Source organism: Choloepus didactylus, chromosome 6 (assembly GCF_015220235.1).
Source record: "Choloepus didactylus isolate mChoDid1 chromosome 6, mChoDid1.pri, whole genome shotgun sequence".
Classification (NCBI taxonomy): Eukaryota; Metazoa; Chordata; class Mammalia; order Pilosa; family Megalonychidae; genus Choloepus; species Choloepus didactylus.
The window spans coordinates 5,407,088-5,432,408 of NC_051312.1; the positions used below are offsets into that span (position 1 = coordinate 5,407,088).

Below are 25,321 nucleotides of genomic sequence, written 5' to 3' on the forward strand. Positions count from 1 at the left end.
AGCAGCAGGGACTTAGAGAAGCACTTCCAAAAACCCCAGCTCTTCCTGTTTCCCCCTCCCCACCCTCCTCAACACTGCCATCTGAGCAGGTCCTGGCAACTGGGGATCTGTCCCTCTAGCCTCTAACCTAGTCTGTCCCCTTGGCTCCCCTCGACCCCAGGATGGGTCCCTCCATCCCCAGTGGTCTGGGACACGGGATCGGAGATTTCCACCTGAGTGAGTCCCCGTGAGCGTCCACGCTGGCCAGGGAACGAGATCCGCCAGAACTCGCCACCTCCCTGCGTCTAGGCCTGTCCCAGGGATCACACCTCTAGCACCCCCACTCTGTCCCCTCCCCCAGGCCCCACTGCCCATGGCCATCTCAGCCCCACAGCAAGTCGGCTCTGGCCAGGACTCCCCCTCCACGGCCCCGGGAGCAGCTCTTACCAGGCCTCGCCATGCCCCCCTCGAGCCACGGCCTGGGGAGTTCTCCTACTTCTGTAGAATGATGGATTGCCACCCGTTGGCCCAGTTTCCATCAGGCATAAAAGAGCTCAAGAAGAAGGGGAAATGGCTAGGAAGGGCCTTCCTTTACTCTTAATTGTTTTAACTCAAGCAAACTCAGCCTGCAGGTGTGGGGGACGGGACCCAGGTGGGGGTGGCACCCTTCCCAAGCTTTACGTGGGAAGGTCTTGTATCTCTGGCTGGTACCCGAGGGGCCCGGTCTGCATGATTTTGTGGCAGGTCCCGGAACCAGGACTTCTGAACGTGGCAGTGACTGCTCGAGGGGCAGGTGGGGGCTGACACCCAGCAGGCCCTGGTCTGGCTGGCACGGATCCCACTGCTGTTTGTCAAGCTGCATCTGAACAGGGGGTGCCACTTCCAGTTCGCCCCAAAGCGCCGCCTGGGCTAGCTCCCTGAGGCTGGGACCCAGAGGAGCCACAGAGGGTTAAGGCTCCTTGTCACCCCGGATGCTGGCTCATGTCCAGCCACACTTTGCACCCCCACGGTGAGAAAATTCCTCAAGGCCCAGTGAATGAGGCCTTTGTGTTTAACGGGGGTAAAACCGCCTTGGTGTCCTGGAGTCCTCTCCGTCCAGCTACCCGGCTCTCCCGTGTGAAACTGCTGCCCAGGCTCAAATCAAAACCCTTTAAAAAATCCCCCATCAGCTGCCTGCAGAGACGATGCGGAGGCAAGATTACAGCTCGGAAACGAACGCTGATTTCAGGCCCGAAAAATGTCCTTACCCATGCTGTACTTGGCTTTGGTACACGTTGTTCGCTTCAAAATCTCGTACACCTGTGGCAGAGGGACAAAAGGAGGGGGGCAAAGAGTTACTCGAGGCCCCTCGAGGATGACCCCCGCAGCTTTCCAAGGAAAGGCACAGGCTTCCCTACGGAACAGTTAGTGGGACGCCGGATTCTCAAGACTGTCAAAGGGATAAATCTGTGTAACGTGGAGAGGGCACGGCTTTCATTTCTTCCTTAACATTCTGGGCAATAAATGCTTCCCATTCCAAGCTGTGCCAATTCTCTGTTCACGGTGGTCCAGACTCCCTTGGCAGTGGGCACACAGCCCCCTTATTGCTGAACGAGGAGCTGGAATTCACGGGCATCTGAAGACTCCTCTTCTGCTGCTCACAGGGCCCCAGTCAACAGGACGGCTCCCAAAGGCAGCCCAGAACATTCTAGAAACCTGGGATGGGAGCGGGGGCAGGTCTCGGATTCCCGTCTACAGAGCAGCGTGTGCTGGTTTCAGGGCCCGTGAGACAGGGCACCAGGCCCCTTTACCCCTGGAAGGTTTTGTTTGGTGGCATCAGCAGCCCAGGCTCGGGAGTCTGTCTGCCAGGGTTCGAGCCCCGGCTCCACCAGTTGTGGCTGTGTGATGCTGAGCAAACTACATAACCACTCTGTGCCTCGGTTTCCCCATCAGCGTGTCGGGTCACACCTGTTCTCTCCTCGAGATTTCTGGGGCTCCCGCTCACTCGGTCAAGGCCAACGCCTCCCGGTGGTTCCCCAGGCTCTCCGCCATCTCCACCCCCACTCGGTTCTGTTCTAGGGCCCCGGGGCGATGGGTCCACTTGGCTGGGTGTGGTGCCCCGTGGTTTGGCCAGACACTAGTTGGGTGTTGCCACGAGGCATTTCGTAGATGTGGCTAACACCTAACACCCACTGGCTCTAAGCCACGGAGCTCACCCTCGATGGCCGGGTCGGCCTTGTCCAGTCAGCTCAAGGCCTTAAGAGCAAGATTTTCTGCCTCGAGTCTGCAGTGTCAACTCCTGCCGCCCGCCCTGTGGATTTCAGACTCACAGCTGCTGCCTCAACTCCTGACCAAGTTTCCAACTTGCGGCTTGCCCTGTGGATTTTGGACTTGCCAGTCCCCACAGCGCTGTGAGCCAACTCTTTAAAACAAAGCTCTTTGTATATAAACATCTCCTACGGGCTCTGCTTTCTCTGAAGAGCCCTGATAAGTGCACCCAGCCTCCCGTCTCTGCCTCAAACTCCCCTAACGCTCGCCCGGCCTCGCCGTTCCTTCTGCTGGAGACGCTTGTCCCACCGAGATCCAGATGACCACGCGTCACCTTCGCCCACCGCCCCTGCTCCCTGTCTTCTTCATTTGTGCTCACGAGGCCATCCGCCACATGCCATCTTCTAGAGGTGTGTCTTGCTTCCCCCCAGCCTTGGGCATGTGGCAGGGGCTCAGTAAAACCCGGTTCACTGAATGAATGAATCACCAGCCCTCAGCAGCTCCCCCAAATCTATCCATCGTGTCCCTACCTCCACCCCATGACCTCTGCCATGACCCCATGGCCATCCTTCCCCTGAAGTGACCTTTCTAAAACAGACCTTACCACATCCAAAACCTTGCTCCCAAACCTTCCGTGGCTCCCTACTGCCAGAGGCCTAAGTCCAAGACTGGCACATTCCGGTGAGGAGGCCTTGCCACACCCCTGCCCTCTGCCTGGAGTGACCCCACCCTGGACCCCCACCACTGGCCTGGCCACTTGAGGGCAAAGCTTTGAATCTTCCAGGAGGGTCTCTAGGAGAAGCAAACCCCCAGGTAACCGGAGTCATGGATCGTTCAGCCCACACTCGCTGATGCTGACAGAACCTCTTTCTGGAGCTTAGCAGTGGCCTCAGCCACTACCCAGGGACGGGGGCTGAGCCCGACTTCACGGCAGCTTCCCAATGAGACGAGGACGAGAGCTTCGGGTTCTCACGGGCCCCCTCCCTCCCCGCCCTGCCCTGCCACAGCATCTCCCCCGAGAGCGAGAGTGAATTTGCACCCTACCCTGGGCTTCCAGGAGCCTTTTAGCAGCCCCGGATGATGTAAAAAGTTGGGGTGCCTAGGCAGTGACTCAGTTTACTCAGTGGGCCATTGCAATTTCCCCTTCTCGGAATGGTGTAGAAAACGTGAGCTCACTCAGGTTAAAACTGTGGCTGGGATATGGCTTTGCCTTGAGCTCCCCTGGGCAGTGGATATTTTGGCACAAAACTAGCTCCTTATAGTTTCTTATTATACACGCTAACTGCACACAGCATCCCACCCGCGTGACTCTCTGGGTGGCGCTGCAGACCACCCTTGGGGGATTGGAGAGTCTGAGGACAGCTCAGTGACACTCCCAAGGTCTGCCTGTCCCCGTGGTGGCCTCGAACCTCAGTTTGCTCATCCGGCAAAACCCTGGAAATATCCCCTAATTCACACCCCTCTGGCCCCAAAGCCCCAGTTTGCTAGGACCACGACAATTAAGAAAGTGCAAAGAGGCTGTGCAGGAGGTGCTGGGGGTGACACAGATGCAGACCCCTTGTTTATATAACTTGAGGGCTTTGGGGTCTCTCACTTGCTGCTCCTTGCTGCTGGGCCCTGCCTCCCCTCCTCTGCACCAGCCGGGGGCCACGGCCGTCCCCTGGGCACCCGGCTGCCTCTTGGCTGAATTATCCTAATTATTTCTGTCCCAGACAATTAGAGCTGCCTTCCACCTGGGGGAGGCTGGCTGAGATGAAATAATCACCCGTGTCCCACGGGGCAGCTCGCCCGTGAGTGCTTTCCACACGCGATCTACTTACTATGGAGCTCCGGGTTTTGCTGTCGAAAAAGGAATCCTTATCTGACAGGTCAAATCTGTAGGAATAATGGGAAGAAAAGGAGACACGGTTCACATGAGGTGGCTCTGCCAGTCTCCACGGCCCTGGGAAACCACACCGTCCCCATTGGCGGCAGCCGTGAAACTGGCCTTACGCCACCCACAGACCCGATCGGACCCCTCCCTGGGCTTCTGGAACAGTCTGTTTCATCACCCCTGCCCCACCCCCGGGAAGGCTCCGGGACCTGTGCAGGGGGGACGTGACCCAAGGGGCGAGCATGGTCAGACCTCCCTCCCAAAGGCCCCTGCCTCCTTTGATGATAGCCTCGGCAGGTAATTTTTTTTATGTCTTTGCTTCAACGCTGCCAGGGCTGCGGATGGGATCGTTCCACCATTGGAAAGTTCTAGGTTTTAAAATGACCTCCCTGAAACTTCCAGTGGCCTCGGTCCAGATGTCTGGGGCCACACAGTGCCCTCCTAAGGCTTCCTGAGGGCAGGAGGGGTGCCCCGAAGATGCATGGCCCACTCCCCAAGAGCTCAGGGAAGGGCCAGGGTGGAGCTCCCAGGGTGTCCATCTCCACGGGGCATGGAGGGGAGCTGGGCCCTGGCCAGGCAGGCGGGGTGACGTGGCCCTGACAGCACCGAGGGCACAGGGCATGGGGCCTGGGGTCACCTGGCCTCCCCAGTACACAGCCCGTCTAGAGCTCCTGGACGGAGCCGGGCTGGGGCAGCCCCCTTCTCGCTGGGTGACATCCCACCCAAATCGAGCACTTTCCCTCCTTGCAAGGAGGGGCAAGCAGGGTCCAGCAGCCATCCAAGGCCCACCCAGGCACACCGAGCCCGGCTCCACCCCCTCCTCTGCCCACGCTCGCGCTCCGCCCAGCGAGGCCCCGTGGAGGCTGACCCAGGTGGCTACGCCCCACTGCCCCTTGGGAGCAGGTGAGAAGGGAAGATTCCAGAACAGACGAGGAGCTGCCAGGCAACCCCTGCCGGCTGCAAGTCCCTGGGGGGCTCAGGAGTGCCGCTGTTCCTGGGGTCCGGTGGCCGGTGTGGCAGGAGGCCAGGCTACCTGGACCCTCCGGGGGGCTGACGGTCCGGGAGGGCTGGAGCAGGGCAGGAGGGGAGGCGATGTGCCAGCCAGTGCTTTGGGGGCTTCTGGCTCCCAGCTAAGGCCCCCAGTGTGTCCTCACTCAGCCCCCGCTATTTTTCCCCACTGTCCTACATGCTGCTGAGAAGAACAAGACCTTTTATTCCCTCTTCTGCTCGGACGGTGATCTCGGAAATAATTCCCAGGGCCTCTTTGGGGTTCAGCAACTATAAAGGTCTTATGGGAACAAGCTCATAAGGCTGAAATTCCCTCCTCTTTGGGGGATGGAGGCTCCCCTTCAACCTTAGAGGATTCTGCCCCACAACCCCATTTCTTATTTCCCGGATGACGCTGGGGCTGAAACAGGGTCCCCGGGGGGGGGGGGTCCCCACTTACAGGTGCTGCTTTTCCCGGGAGAAGGGGTAGGACAGCCTCTTGCTGGTCTGGGGCCTGTGCTCGGCCACCCTGGGCTGGATGGGGTCTGTGATTTTCTGGAGCACCGAGTTGATCTTTTTCAGGAGCCCGCGGGTCTCGTTGATGTGATACACCTGTGGGTGAGACATCTTCTCTGTCCTCGGGGGGCTCCCAGAACCGCCCCCCACTCCCCAAGATGGCACACTGTGGGAACGCAGGGCCTGGCGTGAGCCCGGACACCCCACGCCACTCAGATTTCTCCACGGACCTTGAAAGCCCAGAGTTTCAGGAGTGAGAGCCAAAAGGGCACTGACAACGCATTCCAGAAGACATGCCCCCCGACTTCACTTACGTTTAAAAAGATGCAACCGAAGGTTTCGGAGGATGGGAGAGGCTGAGGCCGCCTTTGAGAGAGCTCAGCTTCACCCTGATGCCCTCCCCACCCACAGAAGTTGGTACTGACTCCAAAACGAGAGCCAGGAATACACCATAAAACCACTTTTTAACTGAAAGTTGTCAGAAATTAAAACCACAAAGTCCCAGCAGGCCGAGAAATATAATGGAAACAGAGCTGATAAATTAGCTGAGACGCCACCAGTACAAAAAATTGAATCTGTATTATAATAAATTTCAGCAGTCTTTGGAGCAGTGGGCTCTTTGCTGCTCGGGCCACCTCTTGCTGGGGTTTGCTCGGGGTCCCTAAAGACAGCCCAGGCCTGGGTTACAGCCCCCACAAGGCACTCGGACGTCTTTGTCACACCGGAGCCACATCACCCTCTCGGGGCTGGTGCTGTAGTTCTCTTGACTTTTTATGACAACTCAGAGCCTCGTGGCAGCAACGTTTTACTGCCGGACTTCTGGGCGACATTTGCACCCGGCAATAGATTTTGGAGTAGAAAGTGCACCACCAACCTTCTTTGTGGGCATCTTTAGTTTCAAAAACTCAGCTTCTCTGCACAGCACGTTCCAGGGGGCGTGGATTTTTACAAACCCAACCCCATGAATCTTGGTCTAGAAAGAGAAGAGAAGTCCTAAGTCAGGGCGGGTGGACACCTGTTGAAAAAATCTTTAACCTCTGGATGCAAGCACAATTTACTGAGCAGCTACTATGTGTGGCCTCGATCCTCTTGACGCTGCTTTGAGGTGGCTGTTGGATCCCCCTCTTTGCATGGCAGGAGGAAGCTCAGAGAGGTTAAGTGGGCTGCCCTGGTCACACAGGGACATTTAAGAACCAGCAGGGATAGAGTGGGCTCCCCAGAGACTTCCAACACCTGGGAAAGTTTTCAGGGAGGTGTAGTCACAGAGGGGTTCAGGCTACAGAAGGGGACCTCTCCACACCAGAGCCCAGGCCCCTCAGCCTCGACCCAGGAGCATTGGGTACCTTCCGGGTCCCCAAGCAGGTACGAGGAGACAGAGGCTGCAGGTTCCCCACTCTGGGCGTCTTAGGGTCAGAGCCAGACCTCTGCCTGCCCCCAGCCCAATCCCCCAGCTCCCTGCTTCTGCCCCACCTTTACCCTAACCTGGGTGGGCAGCCTCATGCAAGATGTACAAGGTGGCCTGACTCCAGTCCAGCCCCTTTCCATGCTGAAGAGCCGCGAGCTCGGACAGGCCACGTCTCTCCCCGGCGTGTCCGAACGACAGTAACAAACAGCCAAGGGGCACTGAGCACGGCTGGAGCTGAGGGCTATGTGAGCGTCATGCCGTCAACCCTCACCACCTGCTCCACTATCGTTCCCCTTTACAGTCAGGAACGCTGAGGCTTGGGGAGTGACCCCCGGCCAGCAGGTGTAGGTGCCCACCTTGAAACATGCAGAGCTGCCCAGGGCCCCACTGGCCATCGTGGGTGAGAGCCAGGAGGCCACGACACCGCGGCCTTCCTCCATGCCCCCCCGGCTTTCCTGTCTATGAGGTTCTCTGCGGAATGACGGGTTTCCCCACCAGACTCAGGGACCGTCAGCTGGACTTCCCCATCCCTCCAAGATAAAGTGGGTGCCTCGTGGTGTTGAAGGAATTGCAGCAAAAAGCAAAGAAACATGATGTTTCCGGAACTGGGGTGGCCTGATGGGTCAATCGGCTTCTCTGACTTCCCAACAGGGACTCCCAGGGGTTGGGTCCAGGCTGGGCCTCCAGAAGAAGCCTCGTCCACAATCCTGGGGCTTAAGGAACTGACTGGAAGTCCAGCCTTTGATGAAGGAACCAGGATTCAGAGGGGGAGGGTCACCTGGGGCTGGCCTGCCCCCCCAACCCGGGCACGCTGGCGTGAGGCCCGGTGCTCGGCTCTCGGCCCACCTGGGTTATCTGGGCTGTGAGTGTGTGCAAAAGCCTACAGGCTGCTCGTGGGATTTTGGGAAATAGCAACAGAGCCAAAGTCACTTGGGAATGACTTTTAAGGAAAAAAAAAAGCTTCTTAAGTGGGCCAAATAAATTCACTTAATCTTTGCCAGCCGCCAAGTAGGAGTGGGCAGAAACCTATGACAGGAACGGAACCCGGAAAAAGCCAGGCAGTTGGGCAGCAGAGGGCAAGGTTTTTGAGTCAGGCACCCCAAGACCCACCTGGGGTTGGGGTGTGTGTGACTCCACCCCCCCCCCCCCCCGTAACCCCAGAGCTCCATTTCCTGTCTTCTTTCACATCCCAAGAGAAAAGCAAGCCTCTCCTCCCACGGTCACCCACGTGGGCAGTGACGTCCACAGGCCTTGCCCGGCCGAGCGGGCACCATCCTACACTCCGCCCTGTCCTTGGTGCCAGCGGCCCTGGCCTCCTCTGTGCACGTGCCCAGCACACCGGGTGGGCCCTGCTGAGGCTTTGCCTTGCTGACCCCCCTGCCCGACAGTCGCCTCTGTCCCTGCCCACGATGGGCACCGAATGGGCGCCCCACAAATATCCATCAAATGCATGAACGGATGAAAGAATGAATGCCAACTTAATGACGATGATGATGATGATGAAGGAGCTAAAATCCACTGAACATTTTCTATGTACCAGTCCCTGCTGCACACGCATCACGTGTGCACACTCATTACCTGCCTGGGAGGGAGGGACCTTCACTGTCCCCATTTCACAGCTGTGCAAACTGAAGCACCAGGACACATGCTCAGTGCAGGGCCTGGAGCTCACCCATCACGAATCTGCAGGGTTGGAGCTGAAAGGGGCTTTCTGCAAGAAGCCTTCTCCGAGCAGGTTAGGGGGCTTTTCAGAAACAGGGGCCCAGGAGCTGGGTCTGGAAGAAGATCTGAGGAGGACTGGGGCATTCTGGGCCGAGGGCCTGTCAAGCAGTGGCTGAGAGGGGTGCCCGTGCGGCACGTCGGTGCAGAGCCGGGAGCATGGATAGGGAGCCTGGGGCTGGAGGACAGGTAGCGTGGGCTTGGACCCCCTCCATGAGCCGACACATCTCAGCATGGGCGAGAGGAGGCAGCCCTGGGGCTCAGGCGACAGGAGCCCAGATCCCTCCAGTGCCCGGAGGGGCAGGTCGGGTGTGCACCAGGTGGGATGGGGCAGCCCACAGGCCTCAGGAACCTCCATTTCCTCTTCTGCAAAGGTGGGGCAAGACAAGACCTGCTTTGCAGAGGGTGGGGAGCCCCCATGTGCTCTTAGCACCCCTGCATCCACCTGGCTGTGAGGGGCTCCTGCTGCGCTTGGAGATGGCTTGCTCCTTGGACATGAGGCAGCCGGGCCCCCCAAGCCTGTCTACGTGCACGGACCCCTGCAGGGAGGATGCTCAAGCCGCCGCCCCAGCACTGGGGAGTCACTAAAGGTGCAGGGACCTGAGAAGTGGGGGTCTTCCCAGGCGCCACTGACTCACAGGCAAGGGTCGGCCCAGTGGCAGCCTCCCTGGAGCCCCGAGGCGCTGCCCGTCACCAGCGCACGTGTGGCTGGGCCCATCTCCTCCGGCTCTGGGCCCAGATTTATTTCTGTGCCTCGCTCACCACACGCAAGGACCCAAAATACAACTTCCCTCGGAGTCCAGGGAGACTTCTCCCGAAGACGGTCAAGGAGCCACGCTGCTGCTGGCTTCCCTGGGAAAGCACGCTCCTCTGTTTATAGGATGGAGGGGGTGTCTCCCAGGGAAACATCTGGTGAGATTTGGGAAAAGGGTCATGGGACCAGCTGGGTGAAGGCACCCATAGGGCGTTTCACATGGCGCCCAGCCTAACCAGAGTCCCCCAGTGCCCCCCTCCCCAGCAGTCCCCTCTCCTCCCCCCAATTCTTCCAAGGAGTGAGCTTGGCACAGACTGGCCACCCATGGGGGGCATCTGGAGGCTGGGTGGGGAGGGCCAACCTGGGTGGACCGCAGGGGACCGTTTGGGGACAGCATCAGGTCCCCGAAACAGCCCAACCAGAGGGGCTGAAGGGGCCGGGCTGAAGTTGCCCATCTGGAGGCAGAGGCCCCGACCTCACCCAGCACAAACTGCATGTGTTTAAACCTCCATTCTGAATCCAACACGCAGGAACCCTGACTCGACCATAATCGTTTCTGGATTTGTCCTTTGGGAAGGACGAAGAAAATCACAAACCAAGCCAGCTCCCACTGGGGATTTACAGTGGCCGGGGGTGGGCCCTAGACATCCCACAGCTGCCCATAGGCCTGGAGGTTCTAGAGCCAAGCACTGGCCCCGCTGGCTTCCATCGGCTGGATTCCTGTGGCCGAAGGGCGGCCTCAGAAATTGGGGACAGAAGGTGGGGGACCCCCAAGCGCCCTTGTGTCAGTGCTGCCTCCAGCAGTCCGCTCCCCAATCACCTCCAGGCCAACTCACCCCCAGGAAGGTGCTGTCCACTGTGTTTTCCTCCCACGGCCCCGGACCCTTTTCGGGGGCCCTGCTTCCAATTTTATTGTGGCAAAACACACGTGACATAAAATTGGCCATTTTTATCATTTCTAAGTGCAGGGCTCATTCACAATATCCTGTAGCCACCACCCCACCTCTATCTATTTCTGAAACTTTTTCACCCCAAACAGAAGCTGTGTTCCCGCTAAGCAATAGCTCCCCCTCCCCTACTCCCTTGGCTCCCGGGAACATCTATGCTTCTTTCTGTCTCTTTGACTTTGCCTGCTCTGGATATTTCATGCAAGTGGAGGACAATATGTGCCCTTTTGTGCCTAGCTCATTTCACCCAACAAGATGTTTGTAGGTTCATCCACGTGGTTGCGTGAATCAGGACTTATTTCCTTTCTAAGCTGAGTAATAGCCCCTTGCATGCATGGACAGCATTCCTCTGTCGGTGGACACTCGGGCAGCTTCCAACTTTTGGTGACAGTGATCAGTGCCGCTAGGGACATGGTGAGAGGCACCGTCACGGCGGCAAGCCTAGGGGACAAGAGACCCCGGAGCGCAGAGCCGGACAGTTGTGCCATGCAAGGGGCTGCCTGGCAGCATGTCCTGCAAGCCTGATGTCAGAGGGGGCCACGGGGAGCAGGCCTGCCCCAGATGGGGTCCCCCACACTTACTGCACCCCCAGTTGACTGGAAAAGGAGGGTTCTCCCCCCCTAGCCTCAGGGGCCTCCCAGGAGAGCCGCCTTCGGGCCAAGCCAAGCAGGAGATAGGGAAGGAGGGGACAGGGCAGGGAGCAGCCTGGGTGCCTTGTGTCCCATGTGGCCTCGGCTGCCAGGAAGGTGGGGTCCCAGCGGGGTCCCAGCAGATCTGGAAACCTTGGGCGAGACTGACAATAACGCCCTCAGACGTGGGGCTGAAACAAGCACAGGGCATCTGCTGGCCAGGGTGGGTGTCCCAGGCCTCAGGGAGCCCACAGGCGGTACCTAAGGCTGGACCTGTGGAAGAGCCAGGGTGGGGGCCTCCCACATGGCCTCCGATCCCAGAAACGTTAGGGGATAATAAATCAGCCGCGCTCACCGCACTTAAAGAAATAAACATCAAGAGAGAAAAGACCTGCAGAGGACAGGAAACTATTAAAAATGACCCAGCAGACCTGGAAAACAACCAAACAGAACTTCTAGAAATAAAGCAAGCATAATGAGAGTCAAAAACTCAACAGACAGGTTTAAAAAGATTCATTCCCTGCAAGGAAAGGAAGAGGCGCCGGGCTGGAGCGGGGGTTTGCTGGTAAGCCGGAACAAAAACAAACAACGGAAACCCTGATTTGTAGCATCTGCCAAGGGGTAAATATTGCTGCTGTGGCCGAGTCTGAGCTCAAACAGCTTAAAAACTGGCTCGCAGAATTCCGGAACTTTGCTAACTGCGGCACAACATAGGGATGTCCAAATTGCAGGCAGAAGGGCAAAGATTTCACCCCAGCCACCTGGCACCCCTCATCACCGTGCAGCAGCTTTGGGGGGTGGGGATGGGGGGCCTTAAAGGCATGGCTAAAAAAACAGAGTTCTCCACCAAGCCAAGGCTGAAATACACCCAAGCAGGCCTGAAATTAAACGGCAGTGGGAGTAAAAGCCATATTGGGATTGGAATTAACACCCTTGAATTGTATGCTTGAAAGCGGTTTGAATGAGAAATTATGAGCCACTACAATAAAAAATTTAAAAAGAAAAAGGAAAAGGCACACAACGTGCACTGGGCCTCAGCAGAAGACTCAGGAAGACAGAAACCATTTGGAGCCAAAGAAATAAGCCAGTGCTGGTGGAATTATGAATGGAGACATGGTATTTCAGGATGGCCAGCACCCTCCAGCGCCCCATCGTGCAGGGGACCCCTCCTTCCCGGGGTGGGGGGGTACTCCTAAGCCTGGGGGGGAGGCTGCATGATTCGGGGGTCAGAGCTGGGACCTGGGTTCAAATGCTGGTTCTGCCACCTTGGGCAGGTGGCTCTGCTCTCCTGGCTTCCTCTCTCGGTGCCTTTTATTTTCATCTGTAAAAGGGGCTCCTCCTTCCTGACCCTCCTGCCTCAGTTAGCCAGGCCCACGTGCCAACCCTCACACCCCACATCCTCTGCTCCACGAAGAATGTGCCACAGATGGGGCAGGAAGTCCAGAGAAGGGGTGCCCCTTGCTCAAGGCTGCTCAGCCAGAAAGGAGGTGAGCTGCTCCCACCCCACCCTGCTCCTCGGGGGGCTGCTCCGAGCCCACCCTGCTCTCCGAGGGGGTCCACTCTGACTCCACCCTGCTCTCCGGGGGTCTGATCCCACCCCACACTGCTCTCCGGGGGGCTGCTCCCATTCCACGCTGCTCTCTGGGGGGCTGCTCCAACCCCACCCAACCCTCTGAGCGAGCTGCTCTGACCCCACCCTGCTCTCTGAGCTCAGGCCCCTGCCTCCCCACTCTGTGCATCTCCAAGCTTGTCTGAAAGCAGCACCCATTTCTCCTGCGACACGGGGCCCTCCCTTGCTTTCCGAAAGGCACGTCCCCGGGGATGGGAAGCAGATGTCGCCAAGCGAGCACAACAGCTCCAGCTGAGAAACAACAGCGAGCGGCTCGGGGCACAGGACAGACCCCAGACAGCAGCATGAAAGCAACAGGGTTTTGCAGGGTTCTTGTGTCCAGGGCCCTAACAGGCTCTGCCAAAGCCAGGGTCAAGTTCACTGTGAGGGCAGCGTGGGCCACGGCCAGCCCCCAGCACGCGCAGCCGGGCTCCAGTGTGTGGCCTTCTCGGCAACGACCTCGCGGACATAAATAACGTCCAACGCGCTTTGAGGCTGGACTTCAAAAATGCAAACGAATCTTAGTTGCAAGGAAACACTTGTCCTCTTAATGGGGGCCCTGGAAGCTGACCCCGTTGATGCTGGGGGTGGGGGTGGGGTTCTCCTCTAGAAGACCCGGGCCTTCTGCCCACAGGCCCTCCTTCCTGCCCTTCGCTGTCCCGGGGGTCCTGACACAGGCCCCTCACAGACCCCTCAAGTGTGCACCCACCTTATGAGGTCAAAGCCTTTCTTTTCCAAGCCACGGTGTTCAGGGAGGCAGCTTTCGAGTTGGGGTGCTCGGAGCCCACAGGCCCTGGGGGAGGGAGCGGGGGACAGGTGGCCACAGCCCGCTGCTCTCTTCTGCCCTGGCTGCCCTCAGCCTTCCTGTGTTTTGCACTTCAGCATCACAAGTAAAGTGCGTATCAGCGAGACGGTCCTTGGAGAGCCAACACTTCCCCCGCGGAGACCTCAGCTCACAGCAGCCAGTGCAGGGGCCTCTGTCCCGGGGCCACCTCTGGAGTACTGGACAAATCGGGGCCTTGCGGGAGTTTTGGCGGGGGTGGGAGAGGGCTCTCTGCAGATGCTTCTGTGGGCTCAGTGGGGGAAAGGTCCTCAACCCCCTGCTCCTCACACCCCCAAATGTGGGTTTAGGGGCAGCTGCCTCGACATGCCCCGGGAGTCTCGCTCCTGCCCCGGACCCGCAGAACTAGAGGTGGCGTTTGGAGAAGACCCTCCAGCTGGTTCCTGCAGAGGGGAGGACAGGCCAAGGCTGGAGACCCCGGGATCTTCTGCTCTGCTCTGCCTCCCACCTGCCTCGGTACCCCCGGCCTCGTCCCAGCCACCCCCTCCTGGGACAACAACTCCAGTGCTGGGTCTCAGCTGTTGTCTGGCCCTTTGGATCTGGCCCCCATCCTACCCTCAGCCATGCCCGTCTCTCAGCAGCCCCCTACAACACGTGTTGTCACGGCAAGTGCCGGATAGCATGTAGGGGGTCACAGATGTGGGTGGGCTGCTCCCCATTTTGTGCAGGAGTAACATGGCATAATGCACCCAAGGGCGGCCTCGGCATGGCGGCCCAGCCAGCAGACACGTGGGAGCTGCCCCCAGCCCCCAAGGGGCCTCCCTGTGCCTCCGTCCCCATCTCTCTCTCTCGCTCCCTCTTCTTCCTTTGCTTCCTTCTCAAGCAGGGGGGACAGTTTTGGCTCCCAGAGGACATGTGGCAATGCTCGGAGACATTTTGGGGTGTCACGATTTAGGGGGTCCTACTGGCATCTAGTGGGCAGGGGCCGGGGATGCTGCTAAATATCCCACAGCCCCTCAAACAAAGAATTATCCAGCCTCAAATGCCTCTTATGCCAAGCTTGAGAAACCCTGCTTTGGAGTAATGATTCTTAAGCTTTTTGGGGTCCTCCAATGTTTGAGTATCTGATGCAGTCTCTGGATTTTTCTCCCCTAGGAGATTTCATGCGAGCCCCAAAGTTTGCTTCAAATTGGGTGAGGTCATGCCACTGGGTCCTCTTGGAGGCGACCTCATTTTCCATAATCGCAGACTGTTTCAGTCCTTGTCATCTCAGCACACTCCTGGGAATGATTCATCAGAAGAACATCTCTTCCCTCTGAAATGAATACGACGCAGCCACCTCGGCTAATCGTGCTGGCAGCACCCCACGCACCGCTCAGAGCTCGCCGAACCCAAACAGTCTTTTAATAGACTTTGGTTCTGCCCGTCACCGGCAGAGCAGGTGAATGCAACAGGCTGTGGCCAATGACAGCTCTTTCAAACACCCCCAGGAGACCTGGCACATCTCGGGTGAGAAGTCCTGGATTTACGGGAGCCTCTTGTAAAACGCAGTTTATGATCTGAGGGAACAGCCAGGAGACGAGATCCACTCAACTTCAACCACTCTGAAACCCTGAATGGCCTCGGCTACAACCAAAACCACGTTTTGATTTTTAAATGGCTGAATTAACTGCTGAAAGCCTCTTTTAGCTAGGGAGCCCAATTATCAAAGAAATATTGGGATATTTACCGGGACAATGAGACTAACCCATGAACTTATTTTTGCTTTTCATTTCAAAGTCCTGATAGAAAATAAAATATCAAGTAAAACACAAGGGATTTTTGGCGTAGTGTTCAGTTGGATTTGGAGAGGCTCTTTTCTCTCTCTCTCTTGGGCAGCTGTGCTCTAACACTAACAGCCGATAGAGTGTTACTATCAGCAGCTAAGGATGGATCGCCTGCCAGATTCCACATTAAGCCCTTAGCAAGGACTACTTGAATGATCCAGGTGCAATGTTTAATTTGAGGTGACAACTTGGCCAGGCTCTGGTGTCCAGTTGTTTGGTCAAACACTAAGTCTGGATGTTGCGCCAAAGGCGTTTTCTGGATGGGATTAGCTTCCCCAGCAGGTGACTCTAGTAAAGGAGAGTAATGGGGGAGGGGCTCAGCCCACCTGTTGGAAGCCTGCGGAGCAAAGAACTGAGGTTTCCAGAAAAAGAAGAAATTCTGCCTGAAGATTTCACCTCATACCACATGTGAAAGTTAATTCAGAGTGGATCAAAGAGCTAAATTTAAGAACTAAAACTATAAAACTCCTAGAAGAGAACACAGGGGGCAATCTTTAGAGCCTTGTATTTGGACAATAGATTCTTAGACTTTATTCTCACCCTGAAAGGACGAGCAACAAAAGAAAAAAATAGATAAATGAGACTCAACACAATTAAAAACTTAGGTGCATCAAAGGACATTATCAAGAAAGTGAAAAGACAACCTACAGAATGGGGGAAAAAATAGTTGGAAACCATATATCTGATAAGGGTGTAATATCTAGAATATATAAAGAACGCCTGTAATGCAACAACAAAAAAGACGAAAATCCCAATAAAAAAAATGAGAAAAGGACTGAACAGACATTTCTCCAAAGAAGACACAAATGGTCAACAGGCACATGTAAATACGTCAGCACCATTAGGCATCTGGGAAATGCAAATCAGAACTGCAATAAGATACCACTTGACAGCCACTAGGATGGCTATCACTTAAAAAATAATCAGTGTGGGAGAGGAATGAAAAAATAGGACCCCGAGTGCACTGTTGGGGGGAATGTAAAATGGTGCAGTCTCTTTGGAAAACAGTTTGAAGGTTCCTTTGAAAGTTAAGTATAGAATTACCATATGGCCTGGCAATAGTACTTCTAGGTATATACCCAAGAGAACTGAAAGCAGGGACTCAAACGGATATTTGCACACTTACTTTCATAGCATTATTCACAATTACCATAAGGTAGAAGCAACCCAAGCGTCCATCACCAAAGCCATGGATAAACCAAATGTGGTCTGTCCACACGATGGAATATTATGCAGCCATAAAAAGGAATGAAGTCCCGACACACGTAACAACATGGATGAACCTTGAGGACATCATGTTGCATGAAACAAGCCAGACACAAAAAGACAAATATTGTATGATCTCACGGATATGAAATAATTAGAATATGCAAATTCGTAGGGTCAGAGATTAGAATACAGCTCACCAGGGGCAGGGATGGGGGTGGGAAATGGGAGTTTCTGTTTGCGGGATGGCAATTTCTGCTGATGGATGACAGTGACGGTAACTCAACATTGTGAACGTAATAAAACACTGAATTGTATATTTGAAAGTGGTTAAAATGGGAAACTTCAAGTTGTATATATGCTACTATAATAAAAATAAGAAAAAAACCCATAGAACTGTACAACAGAGTGAACTCTACTGTAAACCATGGACTACAGTTAATAGCACGATTATAATAATATGGGTTCATCAATTGTAACAAAGTTATAAATGTTAATAATAGGGAAAACTGTAGTGTGGGGTGGGAGGGGTACATGGGGACTCTGTACTTTGTGTGTGATGTTTATAAACTTACAACCGCTCTAATTAAAAAAAAATAAAAGAAAATAAAAACAAGACGACACCATCTACTGCTCTGAGTCTCCAGCCTGCAGAGTGACTTAAGGATTTTGGACTGAGGACGGTAATACCGCCTTTACCAGACTCTCCAGCCTGCGGCCCGCTCTACAGATTCTGGATTTGCCAGCCCCACAATCACGTGGGCCAGTTCATTAAAATAAATCTCTTAATATGAATCTGCATATATCTATACACGTATATCCTCTTGCTTCTGTCTCTCTGGGGCTCCCCGGCTGATACACCAGAGATGTCAACACTAAGCTCTCCCCGTTCCACAGAGGGGACACTGGGATTGACTGTGCAGTCTCCCGAGGGTAGGAAGATGGGTCTGGATTTGGCCCGGGTCAGTTGCACGACCTGCCCTCTGAGGTCCTCCTCCCTACTGTGCACAGACTGTGCTCCCCACCTGCCTGCCCTCTCTCTTTCCTCCTCCCCACCTTGCACAGGCTGTGCCCCCCACCTGCCTGCACTCCCTCCTTCCCTCCTCCCCACCTTGCACAGGCTGTGCTCCCCACCTGCCTGCCCTCCTTCCTTCCTTCTCCGCACCTTGCACAGGCTGTGCTCCCCACCTGTTTGCCCTCCCTCCTTCCCTCCTCCCCACCTTGCACAGGCTGTGCCCCCCACCTGCCTGCCCTCCTTCCTTCCTTCTCCCCACCTTGCACAGGCTGTGCCCCCCACCTGCCTGCCCTCCTTCCTTCCCTCCTCCCCACCTTGCTTGGGCTGTGCTCCCCACCTGCCTGCACTCCCTCCTTCCCTCCTCCCCACCTTGCACAGGCTGTGCTCCCCACCTGACTGCCCTCCTTCCTTCCTTCTCCGCACCTTGCACAGGCTGTGCTCCCCACCTGCCTGCACTCCCTCCTTCCCTCCTCCCCACCTTGCACAGGCTGTGCTCCCCACCTGCCTGCCCTCCTTCCTTCCTTCTCCGCACCTTGCACAGGCTGTGCTCCCCACCTGCTTGCCCTCCCTCCTTCCCTCCTCCCCACCTTGCACAGGCTGTGCCCCCCACCTGCCTGCCCTCCTTCCTTCCCTCCTCCCCACCTTGCTTGGGCTGTGCTCCCCACCTGCCTGCCCTCCTTCCTTCCTTCTCCGCACCTTGCACAGGCTGTGCTCCCCACCTGCCTGCCCTCCTTCCTTCCTTCTCCGCACCTTGCACAGGCTGTGCTCCCCACCTGTTTGCCCTCCCTCCTTCCCTCCTCCCCACCTTGCACAGGCTGTGCCCCCCACCTGCCTGCCCTCCTTCCTTCCTTCTCCCCACCTTGCACAGGCTGTGCCCCCCACCTGCCTGCCCTCCTTCCTTCCCTCCTCCCCACCTTGCTTGGGCTGTGCTCCCCACCTGCCTGCACTCCCTCCTTCCCTCCTCCCCACCTTGCACAGGCTGTGCTCCCCACCTGCCTGCCCTCCTTCCTTCCTTCTCCGCACCTTGCACAGGCTGTGCTCCCCACCTGCCTGCACTCCCTCCTTCCCTCCTCCCCACCTTGCACAGGCTGTGCTCCCCACCTGCCTGCCCTCCTTCCTTCCTTCTCCGCACCTTGCACAGGCTGTGCTCCCCACCTGCTTGCCCTCCCTCCTTCCCTCCTCCCCACCTTGCACAGGCTGTGCCCCCCACCTGCCTGCCCTCCTTCCTTCCCTCCTCCCCACCTTGCTTGGGCTGTGCTCCCCACCTGCCTGCCCTCCTTCCTTCCTTCTCCGCACCTTGCACAGGCTGTGCCCCCCACCTGCCTGCACTCCCTCCTTCCCTCCTCCCCACCTTGCACACGCTGTGCCCCCCACCTGCCTGCACTCCCTCCTTCCCTCCTCCCCACCTTGCACACGCTGTGCCCCCCACCTGCCTGCACTCCCTCCTTCCCTCCTCCCCACCTTGCACAGGTTGTGTTCCCCACCTGCCTGCCCTCCTTCCTTCCCTCCTCCCCACCTTGCTTGGGCTGTGCTCCCCACCTGCATGAGATTTTAAAGTTCCCACCAGGAGAAAATTACACGGATAGAGAGACAATCCCTTGGAGAGCAGACAAGGCATGCCATGGAGGGCCGAGTCTGAGATCCCAGCTCCCAGGAAGGGGCCTCTGCTGCTGAGCTCTCCAGCACCCTTTCTGCCTCTGAGGCAGCCTGCTTGTTCCTCCAGTTATAAAATGACAAGTTGAAATAAACTCTGCATAGTAGCAGTATTGTTCCCGCAAAAAGCTGCAGGGCCGGCCGGGCAGAACAGTGAGAAAAGTCGGCAAGAATCGACTGCCTGTGTCTTCCGAGTGCCCCCGCTCAGACAAAGCCAAGGAGAAGACTCGCAAGTCCCAGCCAATGCCTGGTTTCCAGCCCCTGCCCTCAAGACCGGTGAGAGAGGTTCCTTGAGTCTTTGCTAAATTCAAATCTTTGCTTCCTGGACATCAGAACTCTTTCATGTCCCTCGTGCACTCTCCCAACTCCGGTGGGAAACCAGACCCCGCGCAGAGCTCGTGAGCACCCGCTGGAAGGCAGAACCTCAGGAAGGCAAAGGGCTGCCCAGAGAGAACCCCTCGGCCCAGGAGCTGTGGATGGAAAGAAGCTCCACTTGGTGATTTGATTGCTTCCGGGGGGGAAATGGCTACTTATCCAGGAATGACATTTACAGCCTAGTGTGGTGGGTTGACTCGTGTCCCCAAAAAGACAGGCTCTGACCCTGGTAACGGGGATCGTGGCCTTATCTGGAAACAGGGTCTTTGCAGGTGTGATCGGGTGCAGGTGAGGCCCGGCCCTGACTAAATGACTGATGTTCTTGGAAGAAGTGGGAAGTTTGGACACATGGGAGAAGGCCACGGGAAGTCAGAGGCCGAGGCTGGAGGGCTGCAGCTGCAAGCCAAGGAGCGCAAGGACGGCTGGCAGCCATGAAGCTGGAAGAGGTGAGGGAGGGTCTCTCCTAGAGGCTGTGGCCCCACCCATACCTTGATTTCAGACTTCAGACCTCCAGAACCATGAGAGAATAAATTTCAGTTCTTTTAGGTCATCTCATGTGTGGTAATTTGCACCTGTAGCAATAAGAAACCATTGCAACGCACCTGGGTTCCCTCATTTACCACCCGGTCGAAATATTCCAAAGACGTTCTTATCCTTGGGCCCAAAGAATTCATTATTTAGGGACAGGGTGGCTCTTGCTGATTGAATATCAAACCAATACGGTACCAATTTTTAGTCTAAACATTCTGGGTTGACTCAACTGCTTCCTAAATTAGAGATGTTTCCTAATTCCTGATTAATCCACTCAGGGACAGAGCTGTTGACCAGGGGCCTCTTGCACAAGGTTTAAAAGAGGAGGGCCACCCAGGCACAGAGAGGTTGAGACATTGCCTGGGGACACACAGCAAATCAGCTGAGAAGTCAAGAGAAGCCCCCTCACTCCCTCCTCTCACTGCTACTCCTTCAGTTGCCAAATGCCAGCGAGTTCCACCTTCTGATCCCACAAGAAAACTTCCTCTTAGAGAGATTTTTAAGCTTTGATAGGGAAAGGGGCACTAGAAAATGCTAGGGGACCCAGGGATCCACCCTTTCAACCTCCCCATTTCACAGATGGGGAAACTGAGGCCCAGAGGGGGGCCATGGTCATCCTGGAGGGCTTTGTCCTCTGTCCCTCTGAACGGGTAAACCTTCTCCAGAAAGGAACTGATCCCAAGCACCGCCCTGAACCCCAAGCTCCCCTGCTGGGAAGGCCAGCTCCTCCCTCAGAACAGGTGTGGCCTGGGGGGCAGAGGGCAGGCTGGGGGTCCCCCAAAGCTGTCGGGAAACCATTTCTACCCAGCTGTAACCATACCCGAGACCTCCTGGCTCCCCCTCCGGAAAATGCCAGCGTGTGCCCCCTGCGTGGCCCCCTCCTGCCCCACGCGCACACACGTACGTCCTCGTCCCTCTCCAGCTCCAGGCCGGCCTCCAGCAGGTTGCCCTCGTACTCCGCCCTGCGGAACCTCTTGTCGTCCTCGTGGTAGCCCAGGGGGGCCTCAGGCTCGCCGGCACCCACCGGGCCAGCCTGCCCGGGCAGGGGCTGGTCCTGCTTGCCGCTGAGGGCCCCCAGGCCAGTGTCGTTGGGCTGGACCCTCCTGGCCAGCATCCTGCTGCCCGCCGGCCTCTTGTGGGGGTGCACCAGGATGTAGTCCACCTTCCGCTTGCCGTCCCGGAAGTACAGCCCATACTTGCACTCGGCATCGGGGTCCACGGACAAGGAGCTCAGCAACTAGCGGGCAAGGAGGAGAGGGAACACCTTTAGCATCGAGGGGTCAGGGGTGGGCCTTTAAAAGGCAGCACATGACACACAGAGCTCCTCCGTTGATTCACCGGCTCCTGGTTCATTCATTCCACCAACATCTGAGTGCCCGCTGGGCACGCGGCACGGTCCCCGGGGCTGAGAGCCAGGCCGGCCTCTGTGGAGCTGATGTTCCAGAAGGAGACATGGGGTACCAGAAGGCCCTGCCGTTCTACAGAGCTAGGCTGGGCTGGATGTCCAGGGCCCAGGTGTCCCTAAAAGCTTTCGTAAAAGCTGAAAGTGAAAACCGCAACTGACGGGGTCTCAGACAGGGCAGAGCCGAGCTTGGGTTCTGCTGAGCAAGCCTCAACTTGTGAAGGCCGGTGCCCAGGGCTGGGTGACTGGGGTGGGGCCCACGGCCCTAACTGGGGGTGCCCTCATGGCACCTGGGTGAGGGTGGCGGCAGTGGTGGGGAGAGGAGCAGGAGGCAGGGGCCCGTGGAGGTGGGGGGTGAGCAGGTCGGGGCTGTGGGCTCCATCCGTGGGGCCCTCAGAGCTGGGAGGGACACCGCCCGCTGCAGACCCCTGCCGGCTGGGAGAGTCACTCCTGGGGCGTGACTCCCTCCCTTTTCTGCCCTGCCCTGCACATGGCCTTTGCCCATTCCCACACCTGATGAAGCCACTGGCATGGATGGGCATGGTCTGGGGGTCCCCTCGGGGTGAGCCAAGGGGTCTGGGCAGGGCCCAACTCAGGGGCAAATGGAGGGACGTGCGGCCTGGCGGCTTAAAGAGGGAGACGTCCGTACAATTGCCAACGCTACGTCTGCTGCTAAAGCCAAACCTGAATTCTAGAGCTCCCGGGAGATTCTGCTGGTTAATCGAGGGCACAGACGTTAATCAGCAAGCTGCTCTTCGGAAATAAGAAAATAAATTAGAAACACTGGGGTGTAGTCTAATGAGCAGCTCTTTGGATTTTACTCCAAACCGTGAACAGTGTCGAAGCTAAGCTGTGTGCTCTCAACCCGACCAGCTGGGTTTCAATCCCAGGTTTCCATTCCTACATCCCAGAGCTCCCCACTCCTGCTCTCCTCCCAGCGCTCCCCACTCCTGCTCTCCTCCCAGAGCTCCCCACTCCTCTCCTCCCGGTGCTCCCCACTCCTGCTCTCCTCCCAGCGCTCCCCACTCCTGCTCTCCTCCCAGTGCTCCCCACTCCTCTCCTCCCAGTGCTCCCCACTCCTGCTCTCTTGAGGGCAGAGTCTGCTCGCATGGAGCACGAGGCTGGCATGTGGCTTCTGGACGCCCCACACACCCGTGGCCGGCAGAGTGAGCTGTGCTGGACTCGGGGGCTCACATGCTCCCCAGGTGGCCACTCGGGCCCCAGGACAGCCCCCCAGCTGCCCTGTGACTCTAAAGGGCCCTGCTGCCAGAGGTCAGGAGAAGGGGTGGGGAGAGCCCCTCACTCCAGGGGTGGCAGGCTGGGGACCACTGGAAGCTTATTGGACAAAACCTGCCAGGATGGTGTCTGGAGGAGAGAGAGCCCTCTGTGATCCTGTTTATTTTCAGACCACCCAGCGTTCGGCTCTGGGAGAAGGAGAGAAAGGGGAAGAGAGAAAGTGGCGGATGCTGCAAAGCTTGGGAAGGAAGGGTTTGGGAAGGGCCCCTCCTGGCAGGCCTGCGAGGAGTCTGCCGCCTCCTTCCATTGGTATTGATGGGTGGGGGGTGAGCTGCGGATTCCTTCACTCCCATCTGGGAAGGGGATGGGGCCTCTCAGGGCCCTGGGCACTGCCTGGCTGGCACCTCGGCCCTCCAGAGGCTCGGCGTGTCCAGGAGGGCCCTGGGCCCATTTTACAAGTGGGAGCTGAGGTGGAACGAGGTGAAGCCGGGTGGCTGGGGAGCAGCCCCCAGGGAAGGGTCCCACCATGGGCGTTCCCCCTGGGCTCCCATCCTGCTCCACCTTCCCACTTCCTCCCCAACTCTCCAAACCTCCCTCTCCCCTTCCCCACCCCAGGCCCTGTGCTGGAGTGCGGCCACCTCTCCAACAGGACATCCTACTGCCTCCTCCCCACCTTGTACGGGCTGTGCTCCCACCCGCATGTCCTCCCTCCTCCCTGCCTTGCACATGCTATCCTCCCCATCTTGCATGGGCTGTGCTCCCCACCTGCCTGCCCTCCCTCCCTGCCTGCCCCTTTGATCCTTCCTGTTTTTCAGGGCACAGGTCAAACCCTGCGTCCCCATGGGCCTGGAGGCCCCACCACTTGGCCTGTGCAGGTGGCCGTGGGCTGGGGTCTCCTCTGAACCACCCACAAGGCGGCAGGATCCCTGAGGCTGGGTCAGGGAACACCCCTAACACCCCACCACCCAGGGCTCAGCTTCCGGTGAGGGCTCTGCAACGCCCCCGGCTGGCTGGAATAACGTCTAATACCGGACAGGGTGGGCAGACAACACTTAGAGAAAGAGAAGGGAATTCTGAGTTATCTGTTGAGCCAGAGAGCAGGGGAATAAACCTAACCAATCGACCAGTGATTCTCCACCAATAATGAACAAGGAGCTGGGGCGGCGGGTAGGGGAGAGTGTTGGGTAGTAAAACCTGATCAAAGAACATGCCTGCCCTCCGGGGCACGACTGTCTGGAGGGGCACAGAAACCCAGGCACGGAGAGGGAGGGGCGGTGCAGGGGTCTGATCAGGAGTGGGTGTCCTCCTGCCTGGCTTTGAATATCAGCTCTGCTACTCACTAGCTCTGCTATCCCAGGGACATAGCTTAACCTCTCTGTGCCTCTGCTTGCCTCTATATAAAATGAGTAAGGCCTCCTTCATATAATAAGATTTCCTTTCGAGGAGGGAAGGATTAAGCTTGTTAATATGTTTAAAGGACTTACAGCATGGCCTGCCTTACTGTGAAGCCTCTAATTGTGAGTTGAGTTACATGCATAAATAAAGAACTAAGTGGGGGGGGCAGGGGAAAATAATCTCATGGTCAGAGTGGACCATGAGTGAAACATATTGGCAATGCTGAATTGAAACACTACAAAAACAAGCTGGGTGTGCTGCTGGGATCAGCAGGAGGCAGGAATGAGCCCTGGTGTGTGTTGGGGGGGAGGTCCCAGGGTCTGGCCCCATTTTTGGCCCTGCCGATGATTCGCTGTACCACCCTGAGCAAGTAACCGCTGTCTCTTTGGGTCTTAGTTTTATAAAATGGGGATAAGCTGCCCTGAATAAGGGGAAGGGGTTAGCAACTTTTAAATAGAAAGCATGGGCTCTCTGCAAATTAATCCTACATGGGCTGGGAGGCTCCCAGGATCTGGAGTGCAACTCTGAACGGGGCTGGGAAGGAGTCTGGGAGGGAGCCACACAGCCAGGAGCAGAGAAGAAACATCAGAGGCAGTGAGCCTGCTGCAGCCACCCAAGTGACCCTACAGGGCCCTTCCACAGAGCAGTGACAAGGGTGTTTTGCTTGAGAGGGGCAGGACAAAAAGGCAAAGATTGACATTGCAGTGGGAGGGATGGGGGTTAGACTTCATGCATAACTTCCCAATTCGAGTTTGGGAAGCCTTCGACATGTTCTTCTTTCAGTATTCTTAGGAAAGGGGAGAGCAACCCCTTGGTAAACCTCTGCAGAGGGTGAGAGATTTCTTATTCATCTTTTTAATTGCTGGTAGCTAATATGCAGTTGACAAAGGAATGAATGAATGAATGAATGCATGACAGGTGCTTGGGGCTTGCATATTGTTCCTGGTTGTAGCTACCTGATCCAAGAATATGGACGCAACTGAAACACGGGACACTCCTCAGCTTTGAACCTCAGGTTTTCTCCTCTGTGAAATGGGCACAAAGACGCTTCGTCCACCTACACCACAGGATTCCTGTGAGAATAAAACGAGCTGGTTGCTGCTAAGATTACTCCTGAGTATTTGGGGAAAATGCTCCTAGAAGGAGCTCCCTTGAGGAAAATGGGAAAATGGGGCGAGAGACATCTTCCTGAGGTTATGTGGGAAAATGTCAGGGGACAAAGGTCTCCCGCCCAGC

At 56.9% G+C, this 25,321-nt stretch overlaps 1 protein-coding gene across 5 annotated transcripts in view; it reads right to left on the minus strand.

Annotated features, from left to right (window-relative positions):
* ANO1 (anoctamin 1) overlaps positions 1-25,321 on the minus strand; it is a 174,762-nt gene that overhangs the window by 62,384 nt on the left and 87,057 nt on the right. For all 5 annotated transcript variants that reach the window (XM_037840409.1, XM_037840407.1, XM_037840408.1 and 2 more), the window contains exons 3-7: positions 20,957-21,289; positions 6,477-6,575; positions 5,547-5,698; positions 4,047-4,101; positions 1,227-1,278 (exon numbers count right to left, since the gene is read on the minus strand). In XM_037840409.1, the coding sequence (XP_037696337.1) occupies positions 1,227-1,278; positions 4,047-4,101; positions 5,547-5,698; positions 6,477-6,575; positions 20,957-21,289 (691 nt within the window). The remainder of the gene's footprint in view (positions 1-1,226; positions 1,279-4,046; positions 4,102-5,546; positions 5,699-6,476; positions 6,576-20,956; positions 21,290-25,321) is intronic.